Source organism: Sorex araneus, chromosome 9 (genome assembly GCF_027595985.1).
Source record: "Sorex araneus isolate mSorAra2 chromosome 9, mSorAra2.pri, whole genome shotgun sequence".
NCBI lineage: Eukaryota > Metazoa > Chordata > Mammalia > Eulipotyphla > Soricidae > Sorex > Sorex araneus.
The window spans coordinates 17,578,671-17,591,916 of NC_073310.1; the positions used below are offsets into that span (position 1 = coordinate 17,578,671).

At 43.8% G+C, this 13,246-nt stretch overlaps 1 protein-coding gene across 6 annotated transcripts in view; it reads left to right on the plus strand.

Annotated features, from left to right (window-relative positions):
- MTMR3 (myotubularin related protein 3) overlaps window positions 1-13,246 on the plus strand; it is a 129,365-nt gene that overhangs the window by 111,166 nt on the left and 4,953 nt on the right. For 4 of the 6 annotated variants that reach the window (XM_055146838.1, XM_055146836.1, XM_055146837.1 and 1 more), the window contains 6 exons: window positions 1,555-1,750; window positions 2,320-2,505; window positions 6,622-6,792; window positions 9,117-9,262; window positions 10,207-11,623; window positions 12,758-12,868. In XM_055146838.1, the coding sequence (XP_055002813.1) occupies window positions 1,555-1,750; window positions 2,320-2,505; window positions 6,622-6,792; window positions 9,117-9,262; window positions 10,207-11,623; window positions 12,758-12,868 (2,227 nt within the window). The remainder of the gene's footprint in view (window positions 1-1,554; window positions 1,751-2,319; window positions 2,506-6,621; window positions 6,793-9,116; window positions 9,263-10,206; window positions 11,624-12,757; window positions 12,869-13,246) is intronic. The other 2 variants (XM_055146840.1, XM_055146841.1) reach the window with 1 other exon arrangement.

Genomic DNA, 13,246 nt, shown 5'->3' on the forward strand with positions numbered 1-13,246 from the left:
CAAACTAAACAGTTTTGCATGGTAAATGAAAAGACTACTGAATGGGGAAAATGTTTTGCATAACATCCACTAGTTTGCTGATTCATTTCTCCAGGAGACAGGTGTAGGTACCTATTAGGAGATGGAATTTTTTGAGATACATTCTTGATAAATTAGATAAATTCTTGAGATTTAATTTAAACACTGGAGGCTAGACAGTGTGCTGGGGCTTTAGATCTACCTGAAAACAGTGTTTGTCCTTTTAGAATCTGGTAAGTAGAAAGAGAATTCTTGTAAAACCAGTGCTCATGTACTGCGTTTTGTTGTCTGCCTGGAAAGACCTACCTTCTTAGACTAATCTAAAAGTTCATACTCCTCAAGGTTTAATAGACCTATAATAATTGGATTTGTCTTCATGGCACTTCAGCCTCATGACAAAATACTAATTTCCTTCTTTGACTCAGTGTTTGAAAGTTTGGATGGTGGTCTTAACTGAAAATCTGATGAATTTTGGGGAAAACAGCTCTTTGGAGGGGATGAGAAATAAAATCCGTGATGGTGCTAAAAAAAAAATGTCCATAGGATTTTGGTTTTTTGTTTCACTTTGGTTTTTGGGCCATACCAAGCAGTGTCATGTCTTACACCTGACTCTGTGCTCAGGGATCACTCCTGGTGGGACTCGTGGGGACTATATGGGATGCCAGGGATTGAACCCGGGTAAGCTGACTGCGAGCAAGGCAACTGTCCTGTACGCTGTATTATCGCTCTGTCCACACAGTTTAAGAAAGAAAAAGTTTGATCAACTTTTGATTCTAAGTTGTTAGTATCTGATATCTCCTGAAGGCCTTTCAAAAAAAGTTTCTTTTAGATCCCTGCCGAATCCTGTTTTTGTTAAACCCAGCAATACTGTTGATATATTAATTTACATGAGCTTAATTTTCCAAGTTAACCAATAGGTATATAAGTTTTAAGCATGATTGGTGTTAGGCTGGTGGGTGACAGATCATGTTGTGTGCACCTTTTGCTTGTGTATTTGCAAAAGTTGTATTTACGAGTTGAGTTTAAAAAAATTTTTTTAAGCACAAAAGTTTCTAAGTCTGTAACTACTTCATGGTGATTTATGTAAAAAAAAATTAAAAATTTTTTTTGAGATCTTCTTGGACAGGATTGCTGGTTATTAAATATACCTATCTTCTGTTTCACATCTCAGAAGTGGCAGCATTTCCTGCAGGAGAAGATCTCAGAAAGAACTACTTTACTTAAACTGGATATATACCAGCATGGACTGAAAAATATTAAACATGAATTGTTTGGGATATTACTCTTAAGGTTTTTGCCACAAAAGGACAGCCTATTAATAACCTGTTTCTAAGGTGCTCCTTTATTGCATAGTAGGACTTGGGTCTTACCCTTGTACCGGAATTATCAAGACAGAATATTTCTGTTTGGCAGTGTTTATTTGGGAGGGGAAAACTTTGGAAATTGCTTTTCTAATTTGACAGGTGTTTGGCATGATGCAGTAAACCATTAAAAAAAATACAGTTTTTCTTACTATTTATGTTTTTCTTTTTATAGTTGGCTCTCAGCTCTTGAAAGCACAAAATGGCTCCACCACCTGTCTGTACTTCTGAAGTCAGCCCTTTTGGTAGTACATGCTGTGGATCGTGATCAGCGACCAGTTCTAGCACACTGCTCAGATGGCTGGGACCGCACCCCTCAGATTGTGGCGTTGGCTAAGCTCTTGCTGGACCCTTATTACCGAACAATAGAGGTGAGAGCATCCAGAGTAGAATTGGGCACTTTAGGATAAGTGGAGAAAATCCCAGAGGGTTTTGACAATCTGTTTGGTTTGTGACAATTAAGACTTCAGATGAGCTTTGTTTTTTAAGTCCCTGTTGTTCCTTAACCTTTAGTTTAATCTGGAAGGATGTGGGGAGAAGATAGCTACCACAATTCTTGTTTTCCTTAATATGGGACAGATTGTGGATGGATATCAAAGTATTGAGAGTATACATATGTGTTACTTTGCAGTCTATTGGAATAGTCTTGGCTGCTTCAGGTAAATGAAGATTCTTTAATAAGGATTTGGGCATGTTTATTAAGAAAATGGGTCTAGATTTTACCTCAGAATATTCTGTGGGAAAGAGCCCTATTCTGAAGTAACTTCCTACTGAGTCAGTGATGCAAGAAAAACCATAAAGGTACCCTAATATGTACATGAATGAACCTGTGATGATTCTGTAAACATGAATTTTATAAATGTGAAATTTTAAGTAACACTGAAAATAAGTATAGACAAAAAAGAAATTTAGGAATAAGTAAATAATTTCATTCCCACAGGGTTTCCAAGTTCTTGTAGAGATGGAGTGGCTGGATTTTGGTCACAAATTTGCTGACCGCTGTGGTCATGGTGAGAACTCAGATGATCTCAATGAGCGGTGCCCAGTGTTCCTGCAGTGGCTTGACTGCGTCCATCAGCTTCAGAGGCAATTTCCTTGCTCTTTTGAATTCAATGAAGCATTCCTTGTGAGTCTGGGCTTTTGTTTCTTCATTTTGGGGGAATCTTGAAAGTTCCCAAGAGTATCAGTGCCTTTTACTGAGCCGGTTTTCACATGAAGTTACAGCCTTTTAAGAATTTAAGTTAGGTGTCATTCTCCCATTTTAAAATTTAAAAACAATAAACATGTGTTTCGGGGTTTTGGGTTTTGTTATGGGCCTCATCAAGTGATGTTCAGGGGCAACTCCCAGCTCTATGATTAGGATCTATTATTGGGAACATATGTGATCTTGCTGGGCTTCCTGAATGGCTCTCAGCCCATTGAACTGTCAGGCGAAACCAGGTGTGCTAATTTAACGTAAAGCGCTTGAGGTGACTAAACTTTTAAAAGGTATGGTACAAATGCTGACCAGTAGAGGTCGAATAAAATCTCTTCAGTGCCCTTCATTCCACCGACTAACTCCCTATCTGTTCCAACTTTCTCTGCTGCTCCTTTGATGAAGGATGCAGTATCTTCATCCTCTGCTAGTCCCTCCCCCCACTTGTGCACCTACCATTGTACACTTCTGCTCTGTTCCATGGCTCCAGTATTTATCTTCTGCCTTTTACTTTGACATTTTCTTCTCTAACATATTATTGTCCTCAGTGTACAAAAATGAATGTATATAGTCAGAGGTGTGGTGCCTCCTTTCTCATCAAAACCCTTTCTCATACCTTTGTCTTATTGTAGTTACTATCTTATTTCTCAGTTTTCCCTTCATAGCAACTTCAAGCCTTACACATTTACTAACAAATTCCTCTCCCATTCTCTCATTCTCTGTCTCTCTGTCTCTGTCTCTCTCTCTCTTTTTTTTTTTTTTTTTACTTTTTGGGTCACACCCGGCAATGTACAGGGGTTACTCCTGGCAGTGCTAAGGGGACCATGTAGGATGCTGGGAGTCAAACTCAGGTTGTCTGCATGCCAGACAAATGCCCTACCCGATGTGCTATCGCTCCAGCCCCTCCTGTTCTCTTTTAAATCTGCTTCAGTCAGTATCAAACCTCAACAACAAGCAATGGTTAAGGTGACTGGAGACCTTCATGCTCTACTGAAATGATGAGCTCTCAGTTTTTGTTAGATCCAGCATTCATTTTGGCCCACTTCTTCATTTGACATCCAGCATGTATCTCTGCAATACTCTGTTTTACTTCACCAGCTGGTCATTTCTGTCTCTTTCCCAAGTTTCCCCTCATCTCTCTAGTTTTATATAGTATTCCTGTGGAATACCACATAAGTTGTTTCCTAGGGCATCTTGGGCAATAGTACTGCAGGTAGAGTGTTTGCCTTGCACACGGCCGGCTTGGGTTTGATCCCCAAGCACCACCTATATGGTCCCCCAAGCACCACCAGGAGTGATTCCTGAGCGCAGAGCCGGGAGTAACCCCTGAGCACAGCTGGGTGTGACCCAAAAACTTAAAAAAAATTTAGGATTACCATATTTGTTTATCCTCAATTTAACATTTTCACTTAACTGCATACTCACGTAGCTAATTGTAACTACTCAGTATTGCCTCTCAATTGTAGTAGGGATGTTTCAAGCAACATGTTCAAAATTTAGTTCTTGATCCTACATCTCCCTAACCCCCAAATCTGATCTTTCAGAAATCTCCCACCTCACCAAGTGGCAACTTAATTCTTTGATTTATTTAGGGCAAAAACTTATATATTGTCCTCAAACCCAGGCTGAGGTGAGATAATTCTCAGTTCTTATTCTCCTACTCATTAAGCCTGTCAGTAGATTCTGCATCATGGCTTACAAAATACATTGAAACCTGATTTTTTTTTAAAGATATGATTATTTCTACCTCTTTTGCTGCCATACAGGTTTGAGCTATCTTTTCTTATAGTAGTTCCAAAGGCATCAATTTTTTTTTTTTTTCCTTTTGGGTTACACCTGGTGATGCACAGGGGTTACTCCTGGCTTTGCATTCAGGAATTACTCCTGGCTTTGCACTCAGGAATTACTCCTGGCAGTGCTCTGGGGACCATATTGGGATGCTGGAAATTGAACCCGGGTTGGCCACATGCAAGGCAAACGCCCTACCTGCTGTACTATCACTCCAGCCCCGAGTTCATTATTTTTATTTATTTATTTATTTATTTATTTTTTATTTTTAAATTTTTTTGGTTCTTTTGGGTCACACCCGGTGATGCACAGGGGTTACTCCTGGCTCTGCACTCAGGAGTCACCCCTGGCGGTGCTCAGGGGACCATATGGGATGCTGGGAATTGACCTGGGTCGGCCAAGTGCAAGGCAAACACCCTACTCGCTGTGCTATTGCTCCAGCCCCCTGAGTTCATTATTTTTAATTTTAATTTTTTTGAAGTAAAACAGGTTTATTGGAGAGGGCGCAATTGGTTCAAGAGATGCTCAAAAGAGAACATTGGTTGCTTTGGTGTAGAAAAAAAAGCGCCCACATCCAAGCAAGTATGTGCAGGCCATTTCCCCACTATAGGGAAATGCTCTTTTTAAGTAAGTTAGATGCAGGGGTTACTCTTGACTCTGCTCTCAGGAATTACTCCTGGCAGTGCTCAGTGGATATATGCCCAAGTTGACTGCGTGCAAAGCAAACACCCTTCCTGCTGTACTCTCTAGCCCCAAGAGAAGAATCTTCTTTTTATTTGTTTGTTTTTTAGGCCATATCTGGCGATTCTTGGAAGTTACTACTGGCTTTGCACTCAGGAATTACTCCTGGCAGTGCTCAATGGACTATATGTGATGCTGGGGATCAAATCTGGGTTGGCCACTTGCAAAGTACACACCCTACCTGCTGTACGTTCTCTCCAGCCACAAGAAGCATCTTTTTGAAAACAACCCAGATCATGTCATTCTCTGGCTAAACAAAACACCTTCAAAAGAAGGCTAAGGATGTGGCTCAAGTCTTAGAACATATACTTTGCATGTGTGAGGCTTTATGGTCAAGTAGGAGAGCATATACTTCCCATGTAGCACTGTCGTCCCATTGTTTATCGATTTGCTCAAGCAGGCACCAGTAAATCTCCATTGTGAGACTCGTTACAGTTTTTGGCATATCGAATTCTCCACGGGTAGCTTACCAGGCTCTGCTGTGGTATCGCTCCAGTCCACTTCCCATGTATGAAGCTTTATGCTCAATTCCCAGTACTGTATTGCCCCATGGAAAAGGAATGCCTTCTCCCCACTTCTCCCCTGCCTCCCCCCCCCCAAAAAAAAAAAAACCAACTCCTAAAAATAATTTTTAGAGCCACAGGTTTGTTTGGGTTGTTTTGTTTTGTTTTGAAATTTTGGGGCCATACCCAGCAGTGCTCTGGGCTCTGCTCAAAGATCACTCCTTGAGGTGCTCAGGAGTACCATCTCTGTTCCTAAAATGGCTTGCTAAGATCTTCTTGAAGACACCTAGAAGCCTTATTTTCTGTCAATCTTTTTGTACAATGTTCTTTAGTTTAGTTATCCTCTGTTCCTTTTATGTTTCAAGCACACCTTCACCATAAGACTATTGCCTACAGCATTTCTCCCGCTGGCCTCCCCGACCTCCATCCGCTGCCACAATATTCACATAATATTTGCTCATTTCCATTAGTTCCTGGTTATTAATGCTTCCACACTGCCCCACACAGTCCCTGTCACTCTTACCCTGCATTATTGTTTACATACTTGTCAACCCCCTTCCCTCATGACTAGCACATAGCTCTACCAGGACAGAATAGCTCTTTGATTATTGGTGCAGATCCAGCACCCCCTAAAATATCTGGGACATGTGAGATGCTCAGTAATGTATTTGCTGAATGAAAGTACTCTCAGCTCAGACTTAAGTTGCATATTGACTACTTCATGTACTAAGTTTGTATATTGTCTCTTTCATGAGGGTGGATCTTAACTTGCTGAAGAGGGTATTTGCCAGAGAAGCCAAGAGGAGGATTGGGTGCTAATGATCTGTCTTGTGTTTTGACTCAGGGATGGTAGGAGTTGGGTATTGGTATTGCAAGGAGACAGCTGTCTTGAGGCTTTTTGGCTCCCCCATTCTTCTGAGTGAACTAAAAAGCTTTCAGAAATGTGGAGGAAGGTAACTTGGTTTTCTTTCCTCACTGTCTACCCTGTTGATTTTGCCTCATTGGACACCCGTAGGTGAAACTGGTGCAACATACTTATTCCTGCCTCTTTGGAACATTCCTGTGCAACAATGCCAAGGAGAGAGGCGAAAAGCATACTCAGGAGCGGACGTGTTCCGTGTGGTCACTACTTCGGGCAGGCAACAAGGCTTTCAAAAACCTACTGTATTCCTCTCAATCAGAAGCCGTATGTATCTTCAGCTTTTCTACTCTGATTAGTAAATGGAACTGGGGATGGTAATATATGGGAACATTTTGAAGGAATTACTGTTTTCTCCAAGCTTCTCTGGGGTCTGTGAATGGGTTGGTTTTTTTCTTCCTGCTCTGCCCCGAAGAATGCTTGTTCCTGATGATGCTTAGGTTTCTGTTCAACCTGGCTTAATAGTCTTCCCTGTTTGCCATTCTAGACTAACTCTTTTTCTAGTACCTCTTCCAGAGTTTGACTTACTCTTAGTTTGTTCTGCCTGAGGAGTGGAAATAGTGCTTAAGCTGTTTCCTGGATGCCCATGATAGCTCAGAAGGAGCTGCCACCAGGCACCCAGCACCCTTCCAGGGTCAAGGAAACGACATCCACTGTAGCTTCTATTTCAGAGGCAGAAAAAAATGTGTTCATGTGTGATTCTCTGCTCACGCAGAGAACTGGCAGGCCCCTTAAGACTGTTCCTCAGATAAGGGAACACCAAGTAAAATGTGGTTGGAGGCCACGTGGGGGAAGGGTGATGTGTGCTGAAAGTAGACTAGAGACTGAACACAATGGCCACTCAACACCCCTATTGAAAACCACAAAACCCAATTGGAGAGAGAGAACAAAAGGGAATACCCTGCCACAGAGGCAGGGTGGGTTGGGGGGTGGGAGGGATGCTGAGTTTATTGGTGGTGGAGAATGGGCACTGTGAAGGGATGGGTTCTCGAACATTGTATGAGGGAAACACGAGCACGAAAATGTATAAATCTGTAACTGTACCCTCACGGTGATTCACTAATTTAAAAAAGAAAGGAAGCTAGATCATAGACTCAAAAATAAAGAAACTTTTTACCTAAAAAAAAAAAGACTGTTCCTCAGATGAGCACCTTCTGTTAAGCAGAGAAAAGGAAGCACTTAAAAGCCATTTGTTAATTCATGGTAATGCTCCTTTTGTTAGAATGTATCTTAAATTCTAAAGATGTCAGAAGGAGACCTGACAGGTTATATTGCTTTGCTGGACTGTTCATGTGTGTCTTAACTACATGGAAGTAGTCTAAGGGAAGATTTAATTTAACTGCTTCTTTCCTTTGCTGTGCCTGCTGAAGAGATAATAATACATGGGAAAATTATTTTCACATGATTAATTTAAATGATGATAAAACAGATTTAACACTGTCTTCTGAAGCCTGACTTTTATATCACAGAACAATCACTATCTAGACCGGGACTTTTCTCTTTTTCTTTTTCTTTTTTTATCCGTTTTGCATTTGGGCCACATCCAGCTGTGTTAAGGAATTAAGCCTGGCTCTGTTCTCAGGATCACTCCTGGCAAGCTCAGGATCATACCATATGAGGTGCCAGGGATCAAATCCAGGTCTCCCATGTCAAGGCAAGTGCCGTAGCCACTGAACTATATCTCCAGTCCTAGACTAGAGCTTTGACTTTGTCCACTCATGACCCCTTTTGACTCCAGGGATAAAACATGGGCAGTTGCTGCCAGAAACACCTTTCATAGTCGATTTTGAATTGCTTTTTGGTATTTGAATATAAGAAATTGTCCACTATTGCCAATTTTTTCCATAGCCTTTGATTTTGTACTCCAATTTTAAGTAGCTAGGATCTAGATGAATGATTCACTTCCTTAATACAGTAAAAATAAGAAATTTAGCTTATGATACTCATTTATTTAATAAATGTGATCTAAGAAATAATTAGATGTGAATTTTTAAAAATCCCAGACTCTCATGCCTGCAGAGAGGCTCTTAGGTAAAAATTGTTGCCATATAAAAATCTCTGGTCCTGTATTTGTTCTCTTTGGAGAGATATGCCTGCATCCAATGATAACTTCCTTTCGAGAGTACTCTTGACCAGCTGTGTTTTACCTTAGTAGTTGTCTTTTTTTCTTTTTTTCTTAATAGAAGCTTCCCAAGTGGTGTGGTCCTTTGGTTTGGTGCCAAGCAATAATACAATGGGTAGGGTTCAATCCTGGTCACCGTATAGGGTCCCCCAAGCAACGCACAGAGCCAGGAGTAAGTCCTGAGCACTGCTGGGTGTGACCCCAAAACCAAAAGAGAAAATAAAAGAAATTTTTAAAAAAGCAGCTACCAGGCTGTACCCAGCAGTCTTTGGGAGCCCTCACCCTGGTGTTGCCGAGGGGCCATGCAGTGATACAGATCAAGCCTGTGGCCTTGTGTCTGCAAAGCACACACTCTAACTTCTTGAACTATCTCCCTCTCTCTTGGGGCTTGTTTTCCACTCCATTTATTGGCTTCCCTAAAAGACTTGTTGGGATTTGTTGAAATTTCTGTCCTTTGCTCCCTTTTCAGGTGCTGTACCCTGTGTGCCATGTGCGTAACCTGATGCTGTGGAGTGCAGTATACCTGCCCTGCCCATCCCCATCCACTCCTGTGGATGACAGCTGTGCACCATACCCAGCCCCTGGCACCACCTCTGATGACCCACCCCTTAGCCGGTAAGTCTGGGGATGATGGCCATTGCCTCAGATCCTCTGTGGGAATATTACCAAGTTGGGAGGCAATCAAGGAAGGTCAGCAGTCACATTTGCTGGGCGCACACATCTCTCTGATGTTTTCTCAGGGAAGTTAAGAGGGTCTCTAGGTTATAGATGGGCCTTAGTTCCTGAAGTTATCAAGAAATGGCAAGCCTCACTGATCAGTGACTACAGCATGCACGGAACCCATTTTCTCACTCAGAAGAAACGAATCCTCTGGGTAATTTGGGATCTCCTGGCTTGGGGTTCAAGCCATTGCTCTGTGCTACCTCCCTGCCATAATTTGTCATCTTGGCCTTAAAAGACAGATTCTGTCAGATGATAGAATGTTTAGACTTGCCCCTTGTAAATTATCTTTATTAAATTCATAGAGGTAATAAATTTAAAATTCTGTACTACTAGAAACTCAGCTTTGTTACATTTCTTTTGCCACTAATTGAGAAATAGCACTACCATGAAGAATATCTTTTTAAAAATAACCATTTGTGGGGCTGGAGAACTAGTACAGTGGAGTAAGGTACTTGCCTTACATGCAGCTGAGCTGGATTTGATCATGGTCCCCTGAGCAAAGAGGCAGGAGTAAGCTCTGAGTACTGCCAGGCATGGGGCTCCCTAGCTCCCCCCCCCCCAAATTTACCATTTGCTGTTAGCTTGTTTTGTGTGTATTGTGGGGGGGGGGAGAAGTGACCCAAGAGGAAATGTGCAGACTGGAGAGACTCACCTTGCAGCTTTTTGCCTTGCTAGCAACCTGAGATTCACTTCAGAGATGCCATGGTTTTTGAGTAGCTTTCATGGACCTAATCACAAAACAAATACCTATTAAAGCCTGTTTTTTCCTCCTTGCCTCTGAATAGTCTCAGACATTCTCATTTCCTCCCTCCCCCCCCCAAACTCCTTTCTTATAGGCTACCAAAGACTAGATCATTTGACAATCTGACCACAGTCTGCGACAACACAGTGCCTCTAGCCAGCCGGCGCAGCAGTGACCCAAGCCTGAATGAGAAGTGGCAGGAACATCGGCGCTCGCTAGAATTGAGTAGTTTGGCTTGTCCTGGTGAAGAGCCTTTTGATCCTGATACCCTAGGGAAACCAACCAGAGTGCTGGGTGGTGCTGAGCTGTCTGTTGCAGCTGGAGTGGCCGAGGGGCAGATGGAGAACATTTTACAAGAGGCCACCAAAGAGGAGAGTGGGATAGAGGAGTCCACTCTTAGGGGGAGCCTGGAGGTACAGGAGGGCAAAGTGGAGGCTCACTTTGAGAAGGCGGGCAAGGGAAAGACCCCTGAGGGGCCAGCTGTTGTATCTCATCCAGAAACGGAACTGGACGATGCTGCTCTGAGGAGCCATCCAGGCACCAGCCTGACTCCATTCTGGCAGGGTATTTCTGAGCAGCAGGGTGGGCATAGTGTTCTTCCCAGTTCTTTCCAGAAGCCCCACTGGGGAGAGGATGCCCAGGAAGTCCCTGAAGAGCAGCCTCGAATAGGAGCCATCCCAGAAGACAGAGAGGAAGCAGTTGTTCCAGTGCTAGGAGATACGAAAGTTGGCTATAGTGCTTCACCATCCAGTTCTCTGATGCCCTCCCAAATCCCACTTGAGGCCAGAGGACCAAATACAGACAGTTCTATGGACATGTTATTGGAAGATAGGATGAAGTCAGAAAGTGGACTTCAGAGCCATCATAGACCTTGCCTGGTTAATAGTAGCAGGCTCAGTGGCAAGGACATGCTTCCTGAAACCATGGAGCCCAGACCTTCAGAGAGGAACCTGGCTGAAAGGCCCCAACTGGGATCTGTGGTACACAGGACTTCCCCTGGCGGCACCTATAGTCCTACACATTCTCCTTGTGCCTTGCCTTTAGCTGAATGTAAAGAGGGGCTTGTGTGCAATGGTGCCCCAGAGATGGAAAATAAAGCCTCAGAGCAGCCCCCCGGGCTTAGCGCCCTTCAGAAGTACCCAACCCCCAATGGACACTGTGCCAATGGGGAGACTGGTAGGAGCAAGGACTCGCTTAGCCGCCAGCTATCTGGCACAAGCTGCAGCTCTACTCACTTACATTCGAGGAACTTGCACCACAAGTGGCTGCACGGCCACTCGGGGAGGCCATCTGCAGCTGGCAGCCCTGACCAGCCTTCCCGCAGCCACCTGGACGATGACGGCATGCCCGTGTACACGGACACCATCCAGCAGCGCCTGCGGCAGATTGAGTCAGGCCACCAGCAGGAGGTAGAGACCTTGAAGAAACAAGTCCAGGAACTGAGGAGTCGCTTGGAGAGCCAGTACCTGACCAGCTCCTTACGCTTCAACGGGGACTTTGGGGATGAAGTGGTGAGTGCACTGTGGTGCCTCCTTAGCTGCCCAGTAAGGCACGGCACCGAGATTGGGTGCCTTTTGAACCCAGAGCAGTGCTTGGTATAGATTCCTCAAAAGAATTGGAAAGGTTAAGGTACATACACTGTTGAGAAAGGATGGAGGTCATCCTCAGCTGTGTGGATGGAGGTGTGACTGTTTTCTTCTCTGCCTTGCTTATCATAACTTCTCAGATGTACTGTTCGGACAGTTTGAGTAAAGAAGCAAGTACCAACTACAAAATTGGTCAGATCTCTTCCCAATGAAGATTTGATGTCTAAGGGCTTGAACCTCTGGGAAGAGTAACATTAGCAGGGCAGTGTCAAACATTCCTGTCAAAATGTGGTGCCTTTCCTACCCCAGTGGCTAGTAAACCGTTAGTCTCCCAAACATAAGCTGTATATGAAAGGTTTTGTTCTTTGTAAGTAGAGGTTTCTACCCATTCTGTGGCAAGTAATGGCAGTAGAAATGGGGAGGGGAGATTGGTTTTCATGCTACTGATTAACACCTTTGGACCCTATAACCAAAAATAGGGGTACCTGAGGGTTCCCCAGATACAGTGCTCTTATTGCTGCGTGGTTCTGAGATGCTCAAATACAAGTACAGACGTGGCTCTGAAGTAGTCAGCGTACATTAAAGGCGAGTTCATCCAATGACTTTCACACTGATTTCCCATTTTTTCTTTCATACTAAATGATGGTTTCTCACTTTCCCAAGAGTCTTTAAGAGAAAAGGAGGGATGTCCAAAATTCTCAGTGTCAGCTAAGGCTTTCTAAGGCAGGTTTGGATTGACAGGCCCACCTAAGCAGTTCCCACAGTGAGGCAGAATCACTTCTGCCCCACTTCAATGCTGAAACTTGAGACTCTTTCCACTCCAGAGTCATTGTTCATAGCCATAGACCTGTGTATATCTCTTCCAGCTGAGCCTAACCCTGTCTCTGCGCTAAAGAGACTTACCTTCTTGAAGGCTTATGCACCTACAGATTCAGCAACCCAGAGGCCCACCAGAAGTCCCCAGTGCTCCCTTCTTTACCAGGCCATTTCTTCTATTTTTTTTCTTCTTCTGGGAGGCGATCAGGTTCATTCTGTTCAGCTATGTTTGTTTGCCAACAGACTTCAATCCCTGACTCGGAAAGCAATCTGGATCAGAACTGTTTGTCTCGCTGCAGCACAGAGATTTTCTCTGAAGCCAGCTGGGAGCAGGTGGATAAACAGGACACAGAGGTACAGGCTCAGCCCCTGTTCTGAGTGCCATCCATGCAACTCTTTTGCAGTTCTTGGCCCCCCTCCCTAACCCATGCCCTTGGCCAAGGAATGACCTCATAATTCGCCTAACCTTGAGCCTGTGAATCTCCGCGCCTGTGATAACCCACCAAACCTAGAATTTCTGAGCCAGGGAGACTCAGCAAGCTGGCCTTCTCCCGCATTGCTTCTGTGAACTGGAGCCTTGCCAGCTCTCATAACAATCCAGGGTGCTGCCGTCTGCCACTGTATCTCAGGGGAGTTTGAGTCCCCTCCAGGGAAACAATTTGGACGCCTTTCTTGTACTGCTGATCTCAGACCTGCTGGGCTAGTGTGTTATTGGAGCCAGAGTGGTCCTTG